The following is a 22,283-nucleotide window of genomic DNA, read 5'->3' on the forward strand; positions in this document are numbered from 1 at the left end:
GAAATGTAAACAGACTCTGGGATGGGTATAAAGAAATTGTTGAGGAAAGCGAAAACAGGTTTGTACCTTTAAGGGTGGTAAGGAATGGTAAAGACCCACCTTATTATAATAGAGAAATAAAGAGACTAAGAAGGAGGTGCAGACTGGAAAGAAATAGTTAGAAATGGCTGTGGAAGTAAGGAGAAATTGAAGGAACTTACTAGAAAATTGAATCTAGCAAAGAAGGCAGCTAAGGATAACATGATGGCAAGCATAATTGGCAGTCATACAAATTTGAGTGAAAAATGGAAGGGTATGTATAGGTATTTTAAGGCAGAAACAGGTTCCAAGAAGGACATTCCAGGAATAATTAATGAACAAGGGGAGTGTGTATGTGAGGATCTTCAAAAGGCAGAAGTATTCAGTCAGCAGTATGTAAAGATTGTTGGTTACAAGGATAATCTCGAGATAGAGGAAGAGACTAAGGCCAAAGAAGTAATAAAATTTACATATGATAACAATGACATTTACAATAATATACAAAAGTTGAAAACTAGAAAAGCGGCTGGAATTGATCAGATTTCTGGGGATATACTAAAGACAATGGGTTGGGATATAGTACCATATCTGAAGTACTTATTTGATTATTGTTTGGCCGAAGGAGCTATACCAGATGAATGGAGAGTTGCTATAGTAGCCCCTGTGTATAAAGGAAAGGGTGATAGACTGAAAATTACAGGCCAGTAAGTTTGACATGCATTGTATGTAAGCTTTGAGAAGGCATTCTTTCTGATTATATTAGACATGTTTGTGAAATTAATAACTGGTTCGATAGAAGGCAATTCGGTTTTAGGAAAGGTTATTCCACTGAAGCTCAACTTGTAGGATTCCAGCAAGATATAGCAGATATCTTGGATTCTGGAGGTCAAATGGACTGTATCGCGATTGACATGTCTAAAGCATTTGATAGGGTGGATCATGGGAGACTACTGGAAAAAATGAGTGCAATTGGACTAGACAAAAGAGTGACTGAATGGGTTGCTATATTTCTAGAAAATAGATCTCAGAGAGTTAGAGTAGGTGAAGCTTTGTCTGACCCTGTAATAGTTGAGAGGGGAGTTCCTCAGGGCAGTGTTATCGGACCTTTATGTTTTCTTATATATATAAACGATATGAGTAAAGGAGTGGAATCGGAGGTAAGGCTTTTTGCGGATGATGTTATTCTCTATAGAGTGATAAATAAGTTACAAGATTGTCAGCAACTGCAACGTGACCTCGAAAATATTGTGAGATGGACAGCAGGCAATGGTATGTTGATATACGGGGCTAAAAGTCAGGTTGTGAGTTTCACGAATAGGAAAAGTCCTCTCAGTTTTAATTACTGCGTTGATGGGGTGAAAGTTCCTTTTGGGGATTGTACCGGGCGGTACACCTCCACGCCGCTAAGTTAAAATTTGCGCCAGTTGAAACTCCTCTGCTGGAGGAAGTCCGAACTTTATCGACGGTATTAATTTTCAAGTTTCTCAGAAGATGTCACCACTTGGAAATTTTGGAGTTTTTGAACTGTGTCACTTTTGATGTATTTTTGTTTTGCCGGTAGTAAGAAGTGTGAACTTTCTCTTCTAGAGGACACTACTGAAAAACTACTATGGTGCACCCTAGTGCCATGTGAAAGAACTGCTTTTTGGAGAAATTTTTATTTCAAAAGTTTGTTTCTTGTTAAATTCCTTTCTGTTATTGTTTAAGTTGGCTGTATACCCCTCTCTTTCCCCTTGTTTTGTATTTAGCCAATCCCGAATTTCTTTAATTAATTTCTGACCAATCTGATGTATTTTCCCCCAACTTGAATATGCTGCTTATCCCTAACCAATAAAGTGATTGTGGGCGGGTGTTTTCTTCCCTAAAACGCCTTGAGCTTTCCGCGAGAGTATATAAACTGCTGATTTTTGGGTCTCTGCGCCACTTCTGTTCCATCTTTCAGTGTGTAAAGTACATAGCAGCGGTCAACAACAAGGTAATGGCCGATTAATAACTTCTTTCTTTGCTAGCTCAGCAGTTTAACTCTCGGGGCGGGTCCGATGTTTTTCCATAATGTAACCTTCCTTAAAATGTAAAGACCCTTGGTATCTATTCTATCTTTAAACTGCATTTCGGGATAGAGAGTGCTTAACCCTCTCGAGCTCCCACTCATATTGCTTTGAGGTGAACTTATTTCTCACAACCGATTCTTCCTTAATGTAATGTAAATTGTTCTTTTCTAAAGTCACCTCTGTAGTATGGGATGAGCCCTTGCATCAGTGGCCTAGAGCCAAATTAGGTTTTAAAACAAATACATTAGGAGTGCAGATCGCCTCCTCTCAAATTGTTATTTTAGAGGTCATGTAATTACACTTTTTCATTTAATAGACCTCAGTAGGTTGGGTATGTTACCCCTGTGTCTATGTCCTGAGAGGACAACTTGAAGGTAGAGTTTGGTGTGGCCTTTGAGAGGCTTAAAGTTTGAGAGCGTGTGGCTCTTTCTTGAAAATTAAGTGTTGTATGCCTCGAGGAGGCTTTTCTGTGTAATTTGGAGCAAGTGCTCTTGAACATGAATGGGGTTTTTCTGCCCCTCTGGTAAAACTTATTTTGGAGTAAAGTTGGGCTAATTGCCCTAGAAGTGTGAATTCGGGGCTCGAAGCCCAAATACTGTAAATACTGTAATTGCACCTTTTGTTGCCTTGCTACTCTGTACCTGCCGTACTTGTTATTTCTTAATTTTGAAAAGAAAATATAACCTTGTTAAATTTTACATTAACTTTGATTCCGTAGTTTGAGACCCGTTCAAGCCCGCACCTTCTTTCACCTCTACCTACCGCAAAAACACGGTAACAGGGATCATTGTAAGTATCTAGGTGTTAATATAAGGAAAGATCTTCACTGGGGTAATCACATAGATGGGATTGTAAATAAAGGGTACCGATCTCTGCACATGGTTATGAGGGTGTTTAGGGGTTGTAGTAAGGATGTAAAGGAGAGTGCATATAAGTCTCTGGTAAGACCCCAACTAGAGTATGGTTCCAGTGTATGGGACCCTCACCAGGATTACCTGATTCAAGAACTGGAAGAAATCCAAAGAAAAGCAGCTCGATTTGCTCTGGGTGATTTCCGTTACAAAAATGTTGCAATGTTTGGGTTGGGAAGAATTGAGAGAAAGAAGAAGAGCTGCTCGACTAAGTGGTATGTTCCGAGCTATCAGTGGAGAGATGGCGTGGAATGACATTAGTAGACGAATAGGTTTGAATGGCGTCTATAAAAGTAGGAAAGATGACAATATGAAGATAAAGTTGGAATTCAAGAGGACAAACTGGGGCAAATATTCATTTATAGGAAGGGGAGTTAGGGATTGGAATAACTTACCAAGGGAGATGTTCAATAAATTTCCAATTTCTTTGAAATCATTTCGGAAAAGGCTAGGAAAGCAACAGATAGGGAATCTGCCACCTGGGCGACTGCCCTAAATGCAGATCAGTATTGATTGATTGAAAAAGGTTATGTGATAAACGCCGCAAACTGACTAAATAAGATGGAAACTACCTCCATTAACGGGAGGACAACACAATTTAGTTATTCTCAGTACAAGTGTAGACAGCGGCCGTGTAAAGAAAATTAATGTTGTAAAAGGGCGAGTTCATTTGATAAATGTAATAACTGAGGCACTTGGCCTAATTTATTTTGTTTTGAGTGTCCAGAACTATCACAGGAGGTGAATAATGATATAAGAATTTATTTGTTCATAATAAATGTTGTGTTCTTGATGATGTTTTTTGGTTTAGCCACCAGTTATTTTTGTTGTAGCAAAGTTATATAAATATAACGAGATATTGTCCTGCATAACGGGATGTGTTCATGGATTTTTCTTGTCTGTTCCACTTATTGTGTTCACATAAATTTTGATTTAACAGTTGGGCATATTGGCAAGTCAATCAGTATTTGGAATCATGAATTTAAGATACCCATTTGCGATTTGAGAATATTTGATTAATTAATTAATAATTTTTAAAATCCCATTTAGTTGAATTACAGTAGGAATGTAAGTCATGAGATATTTTCTGTGAATGGCAAGTCTTGGCAGACCATTGATTCTTTTTATTGGAGTGTCAATGGACATTGGAGTCATTAGTTCGATTGTGATGATTGTTATTTCAAGTTGTGACCTCCAGTCAAGTTTATGTAAGGTAGATTTTGATTTCAGGAAGACTTGAGTTTTGTTACTTCCAGTTATTTTCTTTATTTTCATTCCAATTTATTTCGATTCATTTAAATTCTGCTTTGCTTTCCTTTTTGCCCACTTTTGTTAATAATATTTTTGCTCATTTAAATTCAATTCAGTCTTTGGGTACCGTTATTTGTAGTTAGATGACCCGCCGATATTTTACTTCCTCACCCTAAATTTGTGTGGCCCGACGAACTCGAGGAAAGCTGAGGGACGACACCACGCCCAAGGAGATGGAGTCTACGTGAGCGGTACGTATATTTAAATGTTTTTATTTACAGGAGCAGCCGGAGCAACAGTCGTTCAAGAGGAGTACCGCCACACATGCCGTGAAAAGGGCACAGCAAGGACTAAATTATGATCAGTGCAGAATTCAACCAGCCGACTTCCTCCTTCGTTGCTTTGTCCCAATCCAAATTCTCCTACTGTATTACCTTCTCTTCCTTGGCCTACCACTGCATTCCAGTCTCCCATCACAATTACAGTAGTTTCTCGTCACCTTTTACATATTGTATTAAATCTTCTATCACTTCATATGTTCTTTCGATTTCCTCATCATCCGCTGAACTATTAGGCATATAGTCCTGCACTATTTTGGTGGGCATTGGTTTGGTGTCTATCTTGAAGACAATAATTATTTCACTATGCTGGTCATAGTAGCTTACCCGCTGCCCTATTTTCTTATTCATTATTAAACCAACTCCTGCATTTCCCCTGTTTGATTTTGTGTTGATAATTCGGTAGTCGCCTGACCAAAAATCCTGTTCTTCCTGCCAACGTACTTCACTTATACCAACTACATCTAACTTTAGTCTATCCATCTCCCTTTTCAGATTCTCTAACTTACCACAACGATTCAAACTTCTAACATTCCACACTCCGACTCGCAGGATGTCAGTATCCATCTTCCTGATGATCGCTCCCTCTCGTGTAGTCCCCACCCGGAGATCCGAATGGGTGACTAGTTTACCTCCGGAATATTTTACCCGTGAGGAAGTCATCATCAGTACATCATTCATACAGAGAGAGCTGCATGTCCTCGGGAGGTAGTTACGGCTGTAGTTTCCCATTGCTTTCAGCCGTGTAGCAGTATCAACACAGCTAAGCTATGTTGAGTATTATTACAAGGCCGTATCAGTCAATCATCTAGACTGCCGCCCTTGTAACTACCGAGAGGCTGCTACCCCCTTTTCGATGAATCATTCCTTAGTCTGGTCTCTCAACAGATACCCATCCGATATGGTTGCACCTTCGGCTCGGCTATCTGCTTCATTGGGACACGCAAACCTCCCCACCGTGGCAAGGTCACATGGTTCGCATGGGAGGAATAATAATAATAATAATAATAATAATAATAATAATAATAATAATTTTAACTAGCTTCCCGGCATTCTGAGCCTGGTGGTGCCGGAAAATGTTGCCCCGTAGAAGTTACTTTTTTCGGCAGGGGTAGTGCCTGAGACAGTGGCTGAGCCCAAGTTGGTGAGCTCGGTCTCGGATCAGCCCGATGGTATTTAAGGTGCCTCGTATCAGTAGGTCCACTGGTACGTAAAAGAACTTCGGCACGTCGGCGTCAACAGAAACTTTGAAAGTACTGAGTGGGATGTTAAATCTACAACCCATCCTAAATCGCTAGAGCGATCAGAGACGTCTTCCCTAATAATACCGTTGTCGTTGTCCTGAAGAGCCCAAGTACGTACGGTGCTCTTGGTCACTAGGAGAAAGTAAAAGCAGGTCGACTCAGTTTCAAGCAAGACCAGTGTGTTCGCCATCTGGGCGTGATTCCAAGATCTCTTGGGTTCACGAAAGTTGGTATTTAATTGACGTTGCCTTAGAAACTTCATGCTTGTGACTGGGGGCGTAGCTCAGATGGTAGAGCGCTCGCTTAGCATGTGAGAGGTACCGGGATCGATACCCGGCGCCTCCAGGAATTTTACTTCGGATCTGTTCGTTTGTTATCGATCCTCGAAACAACCATCTATTATATAAAAATGAATGTATGTATGTAAATCACACGTCTCGTCCTAAACCACTGGGACAATATCAACCAAACTTGGTACACTTATATATAACTTACTATCTGGAGACGAGCACTGTGGGGGTAAGCCATACCTAGCACCCTTAGGGGGGATCAGGGGGGTTATATATAAAATTAATCGAAAATAGTGCCGAATACATAGTTTTCGGGGTCACTGAGATGAATAGTGACACTCTTTGTTTTTTTTAAGTCAGAGTGGGGGTGAGGGGGAGTGATATATAAAAATGTTCGAAAATAGTGTCGAATCCACACTTTTCGGGGTCGCTGAAATGAATAGTGACATTTCAGATTTTTTAAAAAGTCCCCTTTGGGATGGAGGATGAGGTAGGGTGATATAAAAATAATCGAAAAAATAGATTCGAATCCATATATTTCGGGGTCGCAGAGATGAATAGTGACACTTCGGATATTTTTAAATTACAAGTTTGGCCCCCTTTTGGGTGGGGGCATACAAATATTACCTACTATCTGGAAAAAATACTGTGGGAGCAAGACGCCCCTAGAACCCCTAGGGAAGGGGTTGAAATATAATCTACGTGAATAAATGGAAGTCGGTTTGGAGCGATCTATATATATACTGTATATATATACTGGTATTAAAATGAAAATAGACGTAAATTAATGAGGCACTGTCTGGCTTCTTAGAAACTTAAGACTTGGTACCAGAGGAGGTGATGACTTCAGGATCCCTAGAAATATCGTTAATTCTCAAAATTCGCTGAGAAGGCCAAGCTGGAAGTTTCAAATTTGAGGCTCAGCATAAGAACATTGTCGGATAAATTTATCCAAAACGATAACCTATAGGTTCATGGGCTTAAACGTTTCCCCTGCCCTAAATCTTAATGGCGCACAATCTGTCAGACGAGCTAAGAAATTTAAATTTGGAAAAATTACAAAATTACAAATTACAAATTACAAATTTTAGCCCGTAACCGACTGATAAATTACGAGATGTTAAAACTTCTCATTTTTTACCACCGAAAAATATCGAAATATGGAGGCGAATTCAATGACGCACCTTCCTTACGAGGTATTTGGTGGCTAAGCGGTAAGTCGCTTCACAAAACAAAACGGATGGCAGAATCTCTGTTCAATTTGTAGTGATCTATAACTTTGGTCCTATGACTTTTTGTCGTATCTCTATCCCTTTTACGTTAGATTTGTCTCTATTTCTCGATTGTACGTAAATTTTACACTTTTTACGCATATAATTGATAGTTCGAATCACTTATAGGAAAGATATGATCATCGAATTCTACACGAAGTTTGGCCCGCTTAATAGCCATATGTGAGCTAAATTCTATGTTTGTTACTGTCACAGCAGTATCTGGAAATTAATGCGATGTGATAAAACCTTACTTAACTTTCACCCTATTCAACGTTTCTAACTCAATCTTACCCATAAATATATGAGATACGAGAAAGTATTATAGTCCCAGCCATTTAGACCGCTAAATGAGTAGAGTTTGTGATTTTTAGCATTTGCGATAAATGCGAAATATGCCGAAACTTTGTCAGTGTGTGTGCCTTCATCTTATATGACCCGTACGGGTGGTTTTTAGCGATTTCGAATTCGCGATAAAATGCGAAATTGGTTCAAAATGCGAAATTATACAATTTATGCGAAATAGATGCGAAACTCTCAGTTTTATACGAAATAAACATATATTTTTAAAAAAGTATGCATTTAAAAAAAATAAGATATAAATGTTATTTATTTCAAGAGAAATAATTATTACGGCGCCCACTGCGATCGTAAAGCGGTAACATGCTTTGACGGACACTTCCGTCTTGGTGCACGGAACATCTATAAGTTCATTATCGCAGTTAGCTCGTCGGAGAGATTTATTCTCTTTGTTTCGCAGCCTAACCGATTGATGTCAGATGATACCTGAAGCTATTTTCTCTGTGTAAATAACTCTGAGCTGAAATACGGAAAATAAAAAGCACCTTATTTTGCCTCTCGTTGTAAACAATCATGGAGGCATCCAAGCGCGCATTGGATGAGTTTATTCGTAACTGGCTTGAAAATAGTGATGTTGAAAGTGGAAAAGATTCTCTGGAGAGTGAAAATTCATCTTCAAATGACAGTGATGAAAGTGATTCCGAGATGAGAGTGCCAATTGAAACTACGTGACAAAACCAGAATGCAACAAGAGCGAGTTAGAAGTCTACTTTTTTTTTTTGCTTTACGTCGCACGGACACAGATAGGTCTTACGGCGACGATGGGACAGGAAAGGCCTAGGAATGGGAAGGAAGCGGCCGTGGCCTTAATTACGGTACAGTCGCAGCACTTGCCTAGTGTGAAAATGGGAAACCACGGAAAATCATCTTCAGGGCTGCCGACAGTGGGGTTCGAACCCACTATCTCCTGGATAAGCTCACAGCTGCGCGCTGATAACCGCACGGCCAACTCACCCGTTGAGAAGTCTAGTAAAATGATACTTGGAATTATGATCTTGTTGACAATAATGTAACATCTAAACCAGTTTTTGAAATTCACTCTATAGTGAGGAGGGGGTTGGGTAATAATCCGAGAGAAATGGACTTAGGGAATGAATATCTAAACCCACAGTTCTGGGATCACGTTACTAAGGAAACCAATACCTATGCCTCTACATTTCTTGCTAATTTATCTGCTTCCCTTGAAACCAGTAATACTTACGAACAAAAACATTGGTTTCCTGTTACTATAGACGAGCTAAAAGCTCACTTTGCTTTGTGTATTCTTATGTAGCCTATGTGATTAATCAAATTTATGTTAAAGTGACGAAAAATAAATAGTATGTAAGGGAATATTTCCTTTCACAAGTAATGGCAGGCCAAAGGGTTAAATCATTCAATGTGTGGAATTTCTTTCACTGGCTAAAGAGCACTGCAAAGACCAGTCAATCAAACAGCAAATACACTTTCAAGCACCACGTTCATTCTCTTTGTGTGTTGACCCTTGATCTTAGTTGGTTATTCTTGACATTGGTGTTGAGTAGTAGTTCCGTTTAAATGTACGGTAGCGATTTATTTTATTGTCTGTTAGTCATGGGTCGAAGAGAAGTGACGATCAAACAGCATGCCGAAAGTCACAAATCGGGACATATTTATGTAAGGATACAGATGGTCTATATTGATGTGCCGACTCTGCAACCAAAACCTTGAAGAAGAAAAAATGTTTTGCAGGCTTTCCTTTGCCTTGGCAGCACTTCTGTGCATTTGGGTCTCTACGAACAGTGTCGATGTAGAGTTTTTTTAGCAAGTACAACATAATTGTAACTGATAGGCGGTCTCAAATGAAGGAGGACACCTTTTAAATAATTGGCATGTTGTACTTAAATCATCATTGAAATTCCTCTTCCTTGTAGGTGTGTTGTACTGTGATAAATAAATACGTTCAGAATAGTATTTTTCACTTTGAAATTGTGTTTGTAAATTTGAAAATAAGCATATTCCTGTGTGTTCGTTAATACTTCTTGCAGTCTTATGTTGATGTTTGTCTTATTTTCCATAGTGAATTCAAAACTGCATGACGAGCAATGTGTGATTAAACAGCATGATTTTACTCCCAACTGTTGTGTGTGTGCAATTTAGCAAATTTTGCCTATTTTTAACCAATTTGCTACAAAATGCTAAATTTGAGAAGTTTAGATGCTACAAAACGCTAAATTTAAAAATCAAAACGCTAAACCACTGATTTTTAAATGCTATAAACCACGAACTCTATAAATGAGGCATCTTGTCGTACGATCCGTTTGTCGATATGACGCAGCGTTTAGCAGCAGTTAATCTATATATGTAGGTAAACATGAATGCACTTTCATATGCCGATCTATATTTGTTCATTGAAGTTGATTTGTAGCGATCTAGAAAAGGTACGTCTGCACTGTAATTAATGCTTTACAAATCGATAGTGACTGTCAGCAGAAGGGCGTCTGTTATTGTAATCAGTACTCCCCACTTCTACTTTGACTGGCAGTAGGAATGGGTCCTTGTCCAACTCCTGTGTACCATTGTAATGAATAATTCCCTTCTCGATTTGACTAGCAGAAGGCAAAGGCGAATGCAATTTTTTTTCAAAACTCCTTTACCCGATTGTGTTTGGCAGTACTCAAGGTTGCTCGCCATTATATATATAAAATAATACCCAGGCCAACTCTTAGTAAACACATAATACATTGGAAAAGGGACATGATTCTGAGGGCAAATATCGCCTGAGGTCAAATTCAGAACTGTGTTCAAGAGCTCTTACTTTTTATGAGGAAGGGCCGTCTTATCCAATGACTGACAGTGACAATGCAACACCAAGGAGGAGTGGTTCGAAAGGGATGAAAGTTGGGGAAAAAACAGAGACGGCACGGACGAATAATTGATGTTTATTTCAAACCGATATGCAGGTTACACAATGCGCACGGCATCGACTCAGTAGGATGTAGGACCACCGCGAGCGGCGATGCACGCAGAAACACGTCGAGGTACAGAGTCAATACGAGTGCGGATGGTGTCCTGAGGGATGGTTCTCCATTCTCTGTCAACCATTTGCCACAGTTGGTCGTCCGTACGAGGCTGGGGCAGAGTTTGCAAACGGCGTCCAATGAGATCCCACACGTGTTCGATTGGTGAGAGATCCGGAGAGTACGCTGGCCACGGAAGCATCTGTACACCTCGTAGAGCCTGTTGGGAGAAGCGAGCAGTGTGTGGGCGGGCATTATCCTGCTGAAACAGAGCATTCGGCAGCCCCTGAAGGTACGGGAGTGCCACCGGCCGCAGCACATGCTGCACGTAGCGGTGGGCATTTAACGTGCCTTGAATACGCACTAGAGGCGACGTGGAATCATACGCAATAGCGCCCCAAACCATGATGCCGCGTTGTCTAGCGGTAGGGCGCTCCACAGTTACTGCCGGATTTCACCTTTCTCCACGCCGACGCCACACTCGTCTGCGGTGACTATCACTGACAGAACAGAAGCGTGACTCATCGGAGAACACGACGTTCCGCCATTCCCTCATCCAAGTCGCTCTAGCCCGGCACCATGCCAGGCGTGCACGTCTATGCTGTGGAGTCAATGGTAGTCTTCTGAGCGGACGCCGGGAGTGCAGGCCTCCTTCAACCAATCGACGGGAAATTGTTCTGGTCGATATTGGAACAGCCAGGGTGTCTTGCACATGCTGAAGAATGGCGGTTGACGTGGCGTGCGGGGCTGCCACCGCTTGGCGGCGGATGCGCCGATCCTCGCGTGCTGACGTCACTCGGGCTGCGCCTGGACCCCTCGCATGTGCCACATGTCCCTGCGCCAACCATCTTCGCCACAGGCGCTGCACCGTGGACACATCCCTATGGGTATCGGCTGCGATTTGACGAAGCGACCAACCTGCCCTTCTCAGCCCGATCACCATACCCCTCGTAAAGTCGTCTGTCTGCTGGAAATGCCTCCGTTGACGGCGGCCTGGCATTCTTAGCTATACACGTGTCCTGTGGCACACGACAACACGTTCTACAATGACTGTCGGCTGAGAAATCACGGTACGAAGTGGGCCATTCGCCAACGCCGTGTCCCATTTATCGTTCGCTACGTGCGCAGCACAGCGGCGCATTTCACATCATGAGCATACCTCAGTGACGTCAGTCTGCCCTGCAATTGGCATAAAGTTCTGACCACTCCTTCTTGGTGATGCATTTGCTCTGTCAGTCAGTGTATTTTATGAGCATCTGTCTCGAATACCTAACACCAGATTACCTCACAAAATTCTTGCGACTTGGAAATGTACCACTCGGTGATAAAATGCAGTGAAGGAGGATCTAACTAGTGACTATGAGACACTGGTTCAAGAAAAATGTAGGTTCAGGCACCTGCGTACACGGGATAAAGGATCTTCCGGAAAGAGCGAGAAGACGACCTGGTGCAAAGCGGTCCGACGAGCGAAGGGCTGCCTTCTCCACCAAAATTACGGAGTACTGGAAAACCAGAAAGACTAATAACGCTTAACTCTGGTCCTAAGACGCCGAAACAATATGTTAATAATAATAATAATCAGGATGTGCGGTGTAATGGTTAGCGTGAATAGCTGCCACTCCTGGAGACCCAGGTAAGATTACCGGCTCTGCCACGAAATTTGACAAGTGTTACGAGGGCTGGAACGGGGTCCACTCAGCCTCGGTAGGTCAAATGAGTAGAGGTGGGTTCGATTCCCTCCTCAGTCATCCTCAAAGTGGTTTTCCGCGGTTTCCCCACTTCTGCTCCAGGCAAATGCTGGGATGGTACCTAACTTAAGGTCACGACCGCTTTCTTCCCTGTCCCTTCCAATCTTCCCATCGCCTCCACAAGGCCCCTGTTCAGCATAGAAGATGGGGCCGCCTGGGCGAGGTACGGGTCCTCCTCCCAGTTGTATCCCCGACCGGAAGTCTCGCGCTCCACGACATTGCCCTTGAGGCGGTAGAGATGGGATCCCTTGCTGAGTCCGAAGGGAAAACCTACACTAGAGGGTATACAGATTATGAAAGAAAGAAGAAAGAAATAATATTATTATTTTAACTAGCGTGCCGGGGTTTGAGCCGTCGGGGTGCCGTGAAATATTGTCCCGTAGGAGTTCCGTTTTGATAGGCCTGGGTGGCAAGTTGGTGAGTTCGGACGCGGATCAATCCGTTGGCATCTGAAAGTACTCAAATACGCCAACCTCGTGCCAATAGATTTACTGGTACGTAAAATATATCCGGCACGTTGGCGTTAACAGAAACTGTAGAAGTACTGAGAGGGAAGTTATATCTATAACACACCCTAAATAGCTAGAGCGATCAGAGATTTCTTTTCTAATAATGGCGTTGTCGCTGTTCTGGAGAGCTCAAGTACGAGGGGCCACTAGGAGAAAGTAAAAAGCAGGTCGACTCAGTTTCAACCAGGACCAGTGTGTACGCCATCTGGGTGTGGTTCCAACAACTCTTGGGTCCACGAAAGTTGGTGTGTATTTGATTCTGCTGCAGAAATGTAGCACTTGTAACTGGGGGCGTAGCTCAGATGGTAGAGCGCTCGCTTAGCATGTGAGAGGTACCGGGATCGATACCCGGCGCCTCCAGAAATTTTTTCTTTGGATCTGTTCGTTTACTTAACATAGAGTTATCGATACTTGTAACAACCAAACTCCTATAATAATAAACCTACAGCCCTGACAGGCCTTGGCCTACCAAGCGACCGCTGCTCCATCCGAAAGGCCGCAATTTACCAAGTGACGCATGGTCAGTGCGACGAATCCTCGCGGTCCTTATTCTTGGTTTTCTACACCGGGGTCTCCATCTCACCATCAAATGGCTCTTAAATTGTAATCACGTAAGCTGAGTACTGTAGATCTCGAACAAAGCCTCAGGTAGATGTAAAAATAACTGACCTGGCCGGAAAAGGAACCCGGGGCCTGCGGAAAAAGCAGACCCGCTAGCCCTAGACAGCGAGGTTGCACTCTACAGCAATAATAATAATAATAATAATAATAATAATAATAATAATAATAATAATAATAATAATAATAATAATAATAATAATAATAATAATAATAATAATTTTCTTTCTTAATCCATTCATTTAATCCGTTTACACTCCAGGGTTGGTTTCTCCCTTGGACTCAGCCAGGTTACCCACCTCTACCGCCTCAAGCGCAATGTCCTGGAGCGTGAGACTTTGGGTCGGGTTGATACAGTTGGGAAGGAGGACCAGTACCTCGCCCAGGTGGCCTCACCTGCTATGTTGAACAGGCGCCATGTGGAGGGATGGGAAGATTGGAAGGGATAGGGAAGGAGGAGGGTAGGAAGCGGCGTGGCCTTAAGTTTGGTACCACCCCAACATTTGCGTCGAGGAGTAGTGGGAAACCACGAAAAACCACTTCCAGGATGGTTGAGGTGGGAATCGATGTCTGATGTCTGATGCCCTTGCCGAAAAGGAAGTGCGAAGGAAACTTCTTTGGCAGTGACCTCATAATGATGAGAGAAATCAACCACAGCTTTATTGACTTACGAAGTGTTGTATTTCTGTGTATTTCTTCCTCTTCATGTTTTTAATTTGACTTTCATTCATCATCATCATCATCATCATCTGTTTACCCTCCAGGGTCGGCTTTTCCCTCGGACTTAGCGAGGGATCCCACCTCTACCGCCTCAAAGGCAGTGTCCCGAAGCTTCGGACTGTTGGTCGGGGATACAACTGGGGAGAATGACCAGTACCTCCCCCAGGCGGCCTCACCTGCTATGCTGAACAGGGGCCATGTGGAGGGATGGGGAAGATTGGAAGGGATAGGCAAGGAAGAAGGAAGGAAGCGGTCGTGGCCTTATGTTAGGTACCATCCCGGCATTCGCCTGGAGGAGAAGTGGGAAACCACGGAAAACCTCTTCCAGGATGGCTGAGGTGGGAATCGAACCCACCTCTACTCAGTTGACCTCCAGAGGCTGAGTGGACCCCGTTCCAGCCCTCGTACCACTTTTCAAATTTTCGTGGCAGAGCCGGGAATCGAACCCGGGCCTCCGGGGGTGGCAGCTAATCACGCTAACCACTACACCACAGAGCAGGACTACAGCAATAATAATAATAATAATAATAATAATAATAATAATAATAATAATAATAATAATAATATTCTTTCTTAATCCATTTAATCCGTTTACCGTCCAGGGTTGGTTTCTCCCTTGGACTCAGCCAGGTTTCCCACCTCTACCGCCTCAAGCGCAGTGTTCTGGAGCGTGAGACTTTGGGTCGGGTTGATACAGTTGGGGAGGAGGACCAGTACTTCGCCCAGGTGGCCTCTCCTGCTATGTTGAACAGGGGCCATGTGAAGGGATGGGAAGATTGGAAGATATAGGGAAGGAGGAGGGAAGGAAGCGGTGTGGCCTTAAGTTTGGTACCATCCCGGCATTTGCGTCGAGGAATAGTGGAAAACCACGAAAAACCACTTCCAGGATGGTTGAGGTGGGAATCGATGTCTGATGTCTGATGCCCTTGCCGAAAAGGAAGTGCGAAGGAAACTTCTTTGGCAGTGACCTCATATTGATGAGAGAAATCAAACACAGCTTTATTGACTTACGAAGTGTTGTATTTCTTCTTCTTCAATGTTTTTAATTTGACTTTCATTACTTATTTCATTTTCCTCCTTTTGTTTATTTTTGTAAATACACCGGCAGTTTCAGTGGGAGTGGAGTGGGTCGATTGTTAATGGCCCGGTGCGACAAAAATTTTAAATACGGCCCTGATTGGAACTAACACACAATTTACAAAATACAATGGGATTTTTACAGCGACATCGATTTCAGCAACACTTTGTCTATAGCATCAGGTATTTTTCTCATAAGAGAGTGTTTTCCGCCTTGTTTGTTTGTTTGTTTGTTTGTTTGTTTGTTTGTTTGTTTGTTTGTTTGTTTGTTTGTTTGTTTGTTTGTTTGTTTGCTTGCTTGTTTGTTTGTTTGTTTGTTGAGTTGTCAACCCGAAAGCTGGTTGGATTCTCAACAGCTCAGCCATCTACCCGTCTCTGAAAAGGCATGCTTAGAAATTGAGGAGTAAAGTCATTTTCCGTTGCTTTCTCGCCGAGTCAGACGTTGCTATTGCTTATCTATCAGTCTGCCAAGCCCACTGCCCTATAAGCGACATTTTCACACTGTTCATAACAGTGACTGGCAGTGTAAGGAATGGCATAATTAGAATCGTCCGCCTCTGTGGTGTAGTGGTTAGCGTGATTAGCTGCCACCCCCGGAGGTCCGGGTTCGATTCCCGGCTCTACCACGAAAATTTGAAAAGTGGTACGAGGGCTGGAACGGGGTCCACTCAGCCTCGGGAGGTCAACTGAGTAGAGGTGGGTTCGATTCCCACCTCAGCCATCCTCGAAGTGGTTTTCCGTGGTTTCCCACTTCTCCTCCAGGCGAATGCCGGGATGGTACCTAACTTAAGGCCACGGCTGCTTCCTTCTCTCTTCCTTGTCTATTCCTTCCAATCCTCCCATCCCTCTACAAGACCCCTGTTCAGCATAGCAGGTGAGGCCGCCTGGGCGAGGTACTGGTCATTCTCCCCAGTTGTATCCCTCGACCAAGAATCTGAAGCTCCAGGACACTGCCCTTGAGGCGGTAGAGGTGGGATCCCTCGCTGAGTCCGAGGGAAAAGCCGAACCTGGAGGGTAAACAGATGATGATGATTATGATGATTATTAGAATCGCCCAAACCTGAGTCACTTTTACTTTGTCAAAGCCGAGGATAAGACTCCGACAGACTTTGTAGCCTTTAAGAAGACGTGGTGCGCTGTAAACAACAGTCTCGGCAGCAAAGGCCACCTTGTGTAACACGACTAAGATGTGAGTCTACCTGATATACTGTATAACGTCATTTTAAATCTCACTTTGCATTACGATGTTCTAAGAACGAAAGCATTTTAAGATCTCTATCGTCACTTGAACATTCTGAATGTGATGGTCATATCGGTGACAGTGATGATAATTTGCCATTATCTGCATTGCCGCGAAAAATAGACTGTGATATTCTGAATCTGCGTGATTATAAAAGTATGGAAAAATAGACTAGTTTCAGAGAAGGCACAAACAGATGACGACATTGTAAGCGAAGTGAAGAACAAGTGCCACAGTGACTAAGAAGTACCTATGCCAACAGTGAGTGATGATTTAGAAGCCATCAGAGTTGTGAACATGTTCTACGAAGCTATTAAAAATTTAAAAAATGGAAAAGATAGGGAATAATAATAATGTTATTTGCTTTACGTCCCACTAGCTAATTTTTAAGTCTTCGGAGACGCCGAGGTGCCGGAATTTAGTCCCGCAGGAGTTCTTTTACGTGCCAGAAAATCTACCGACACGGGGCTGTCGTATTTGAGCACCTTTAAATACCACCGGACTGAGCCAGGATCGAACCTGCCAGGTTGGGGTTAGAAGGCCAGCGCCTTAACCGTCTGAGCCACTCAGCCCAGCAAGATAGCGAATGATGCAGTATAGTTATGATGCAAATTATGAACATAGAATAGAATGTAATATAAAAAGTCTGTATTATACAACCAGGAGATTACAGAGAAAAATTATTATTATTATTATTATTATTATTATTATTATTATTATTATTATTATTATTATTATTATTTAATCGCTTTACCGTCCAGGTTTGGTTTTCTCTTGGACTCAGCGAGGGATCCCACCTCTACCGCCTCATGGGTAGGGTTCTGAAGAGTCAGTCCTTCGATCGGGGATACTGTATTGCGATTGACTTATCTAAGGCATTTGATAGGGTAGATCATGGGAGGTCCGCCTCTGTGGTGTAGTGGTTAGCGTGATTAGCTGCCACCCCCGGAGGCCCGGGTTCGATTCCCGGCTCTGCCACGAAATTTGAAAAGTGGTATGAGGGCTGGAACGGGGTCCACTCAGCCTCGGGAGGTCAACTGAGTAGAGGTGGGTTCGATTCCCACCTCAGCCATCCTGGAAGTGGTTTTCCGTGGTTTCCCACTTCTCCTCCAGGCGAATGCCGGGATGGTACCTAACATAAGGCAACGGCCGCTTCCTTCACTCTTCCTTGCCTATCCCTTCCAATCTTCCCATCCCTCCACAAGGCCCCTGTTCAGCATAGCAGGTGAGGCCGCCTGGGCGAGGTACTGGTCACACTCCCCAGTTGTATCCCCGACCAAGAGTCTGAAGCTCCAGGACACTGCGCGGTAGAGGTGGGATCCCTCGCGGTGTCCGAGGGAAAAGCCGACCCTGGAGGGTAAACAGATGATGATGATGATGATGAGATCATGGGAGACTACTGGCAAAAATGAGTGCAATTGGACTAGAAAAAAGAGTGACTGAATGGGTGGCTCTGTTTCTAGAAAATAGGACTCAGATAATTAGAGTAGGTGAAGCTTTATCTGTCCCTGTAAAAATTAAGAGGGGAATTCCTCAAGGCAGTATTATTGGAAACTGGGGAAGATGACCAGTACCTCGCCCAGACAGCCTCACCTGCTATGCTGAACAGGGGCCTTGTGCGAGGATAGGAAAATCGGAAAGGATAGGCAAGGAAGAGGGAAGGAAGCGGCCGTGGCATCCGTGCATTTGCCTGGAGGATAAGTGGGACACCACGGAAAACCCATCTACTCCTTTGAACTCCCGAGGATGAGTGAACCCAGTTCCAGCCCTCGTACCACTTTTCAAATTACGTGACAGAGTCAGGAATCGAACCCGGGCCTCAGAGTGCATGGCAGCTAATCATATCAACCACTACGTCACAGAGGTGAATTATGCACATTCATATTTTACACATTTCTGGGTTTATGACATATAACTATGGGCAATAAATATTATTCCATATTTAGTAGTGTTAATGCAATATTCGGTTATATTTTCTTCTGCAGTAAAGACAGACGGAACCTTTCTCATTTCCAGTGACAGCAAGTATGGCAGTGCAGATTAAGTTATCAGTCGATACAAAAATAGTTTCTGAAGGTTAATTTTTTGAGAAGACAAAGAGAGATTTAAAAGTATATGGTTGTAACTCGAACAATAGCAAACATTCGTTTCGGTCAGATAAAGAAGATTATTGGCATATTAATCCATCACTTTACAGCAAAGCATCAGCCAGCCTGGTCACTCAGTATTCTATTCTTGTCTCGTGAGCTTGTTACCTTCAAGATGCCAAATTAAGTTAGATCTACAATATTGTCAAATAAAAAAATACATTTAGTAAATTTAAAAATGAAGGCTTTGCAGCAGACAGGAAAGTATTATTCTACAATTTTAAATACGCTCCAATCAGCCCATATAATGTAGAGCATAGCCTCAGAGAGTCAAGACTTTTTTTAATTTTTATGTTTTGCTAGTTATTGCTATTGGCTTTACGTCGCACCGTCACAGATAGGTCTTATGGCGACGATGGGACAGGAAAGGGCTAGGACTGAGAAGGAAGCGACCGCGACCTTAATTAAGGTACAGCCCCAGCATTTTCCTGGTGTGAAAATGGGAAACCACGAAAAACCATCTTCAGGGCTGCCGACAGTGGGGTTCGAACTCACTATCTCCTGAATACTGGATACTGGCCGCACTTAAGCGACTGCAGCTATCGAGCTCGGTATTATTATTATTATGATTATTATTATTATTTTTGCTAGTAGCTTAACCTCGCACTAACACATTGAAGGTTTTTGTCGACGCAAGAATGGGAGAGGGCTAGGAATGGCAAGGTGAAGGGCCGTAGCGACTAAGGTACAGCACCAACATATGCCTGGTGTGAAAATGGGAAACCATCTTCAGGGCTGCCCACGGTGGGATTCCACCCACCACCTCCCGAATGCAAGCTTATGAAATAACTTTTCCCGGATAATGGAAGAAGCCTCACATTTGATTTTTTTTGTTTGCTATTTGCTTTACGTCGCACAGACACAGATATGTATTATGGCGACGATGGGATAGGAAAGGCGTAGGAAGTGGAAGGAAGCAGCCGTGCCCTAATTAAGGTACAGCACCAGCATTTGCCTGGTGTGAAAATGGAAAACCATGGAAAACCATCTTCAGGGCTGCCGACAGTGGGGCTCGAACCCACTATCTCCCGATTACTGGATACTGGCCGCACTTATGCGACTGCAGCTATCGAGCTCGGTAATTTGAAAATTTAAAACAGCAAAGTGTGTCATACTGTTCCAGTATCAAAATGAATTAAGAAGTGGACGGAAAATGAAAGTAGAATGTAAAAGCCACAGTTTGATGATTTTTTTTCTTTTTAGATAGGTGTACTGTTAAGTAATAACAGGCAGAGCTTGAAACCTACATTAAAAAAAAAAAAAAAACATATTTGGCGTTATTTAAGATAATATAAGTACATATCTTGAACATTTTTAGCACATATAAATGCCCTGATTACAAGCAAGTTTTGCTGTATAAATTAAAATGACCCATTGTAAGTAGCGTAACATAATTATACAGTAATCCACTCAAGATTTACAACCGATCAACTGGCCGCGCGGTTTACGTCACGTAGCTGTCAGCTTGTATTCAGGAGACAGTAGGTGCGAATCCCAATGTCGACAGCCTACCTGTGTCGGTGCGACGTAAAGCAGGTTATAGAAAAACAAACAAGGACAAAACAAGATTTACAGAATATAATTACAAATAATGAAGTCATTTGCATTGCTATTTTTAGTTGTTTAGGAAGTAGACTCACCCAGCCCATCGTATTCCGGCCACCACAAGGTAGACGAGCCCGGAGACGACGCTGGCCAGGATACCGACGGACACGCCCCCGGACAGAAAGGTTGAGACGTTAGGCATCCTGAAGATCACAGTCACACACACTACACGCGCATAATAACCTGGCTCAGAGAGAGCTGAAGTCAGATAACACACTGCACACAGTATCGTACCTCCAACGAGAAGAAGCCTCCGTCATCGTGACGTCACAGCACTCTTCAGCCTTGACCATAACGTACCTACTGGGCGAAGATGAGCTGAGCAGTGAGCACGCGGCACGTCTCCACAAACACCGTGCGTGACCTACAGCAGGGAGTCTGTTAACATTTCAAATCACTTGGCTATCAACTTGTATTCGGGAGATAATGGGTTCGAGCCCCACTGTTGGCAGCCCTGAAGATGATTTTCCGCGGTTTTTTATTTTAATAATAATAATAATAATGCTATTTGTTTTTACACGCAACTATTTTTTACGGTTTTCGGAGACGCCGAGGTGCCGGAATGTAGTCCCGCAGGAGTTCTTTTCCATACCAGTAAATCTACCGACACGAGGCTGACGTATTTGAGCACCTTCAAATACCAACTGACTGAGCCAGGATCGAATCTGCCAAGTTGGGGTCAAAAGGCCAGCGCCTCAACCGTCTAAGCCACTCAGCCTGACTGTTTCCTATTTTCACACCAGGCTGTACCTTAATTAAGGCCACGGTCGCTTCCTTTTCTATCCCATCGTCGCCATAAGACCTACCTGTGACGGTGCGACGTAAAGCAAATTTTAAAAAACCCACGTCATTGTACTGCAATTTTGTTATTTATTTGACCTTCAAGTTGCAGTTTCAGAATAATACAGCTCCTGATACAGTGGGTATTAGAAATTCATTTTTTCGTCCGGTTCCGTAGCGTCTTAATCTTCAGTCTTCGAGTCCCCGGGTTTGATTCCCAGCTAGGTCAAGAAATTTGTATCGTAAATCCCTTTGCTTGGAGACTGTGTTTTTGTACTCTTCCCAACTTACCTGGAACTCAGAGACCATACACAACCTTATTATACATCATTCAAACAAGCAGTTTCCTATGCATACCACCTAGTTCTCGTCTGTAAGGCTAGCAATACACCCCTCCCCTTCCATTGCGCAACAGCCCCGAAGGGTCTTGACCTATCGATGCTTAGCCCGAAGGCCTGCAGATTACGAGGTGTCGTGTGGTCAGCACGACGAATCCTCTCTTTCTGGACCGGGGCTGTTATCTCACCGTCAGATAGCTCCTCAGTTGTAATCACATAGCCTGAGTGGACCTCGAATCAGTCCTTAAAACCAGGTAAAATTCCCTGGACTGGCTGCGAATCGAACCCGGGGCCTCCGGGTAAGAGACAGGCTTGCTACTCCTACACCGCGGGGCAGGCTACCAGGCTAGTAATAGCTACACGCAATTATAAATATTAATTCTTCTTCTTCTTTTTCTACCACTCCTCTAACACCCTAGTGGGGTTGAAGGTCCAATATGTGCCCTTGGCCCTGTTTTACGTCCGGAAGCTCTTCGTAACGCCAAGCTATATGGAAGGATACAGTCATTATTCCTTGTATCTGTGTTGGTTTGTAGTGTGACGAGTTAGGTAAATGTGAAGAGGTGTGTATTGGGACTAACCCAGTCAGAGGAATTAACAAGACGCAGCTGAAATCCCCAACCCAACCGGAAATCGAACCCGAGACCCCTCTTCTCCGAAAGTCTCGATAGACCACTGAATCAGGAAGGCGGACTATTAGAACATAACAGAACCGTAAAAGTAATTAGAGTGATGTATCATATTATTATTATTATTATTATTATTATTATTATTATTATTATTATTATT

The 22,283-nt window shown here is 43.1% G+C and overlaps 1 protein-coding gene and 2 non-coding genes across 9 annotated transcripts in view; 2 read left to right on the forward strand and 1 right to left on the reverse strand.

The window, feature by feature from the left end:
- Positions 1 to 22,283, reverse strand: part of LOC136872018 (uncharacterized) — an 811,539-nt gene that overhangs the window by 608,395 nt on the left and 180,861 nt on the right. For 2 of the 7 annotated variants that reach the window (XM_068227295.1, XM_068227291.1), the window contains exon 1: positions 20,412 to 20,605. The exons of the other annotated variants lie outside the window; for them this stretch is intronic. In XM_068227295.1, the coding sequence (XP_068083396.1) occupies positions 20,412 to 20,518 (107 nt within the window). In that variant the 5' untranslated portion in view covers positions 20,519 to 20,605. Of the gene's footprint in view, positions 1 to 20,411; positions 20,606 to 22,283 lie in introns of those variants that run through there. 7 annotated transcript variants of the gene reach the window in all.
- On the forward strand, positions 6,086 to 6,158 carry TRNAA-AGC (transfer RNA alanine (anticodon AGC)). The gene has a single exon. It is a non-coding gene; the product is annotated as a tRNA-Ala (tRNA).
- On the forward strand, positions 13,257 to 13,329 carry TRNAA-AGC (transfer RNA alanine (anticodon AGC)). Its single transcript has one exon. It is a non-coding gene; the product is annotated as a tRNA-Ala (tRNA).

This window comes from Anabrus simplex, chromosome 4, assembly GCF_040414725.1.
Source record: "Anabrus simplex isolate iqAnaSimp1 chromosome 4, ASM4041472v1, whole genome shotgun sequence".
Classification (NCBI taxonomy): Eukaryota; Metazoa; Arthropoda; class Insecta; order Orthoptera; family Tettigoniidae; genus Anabrus; species Anabrus simplex.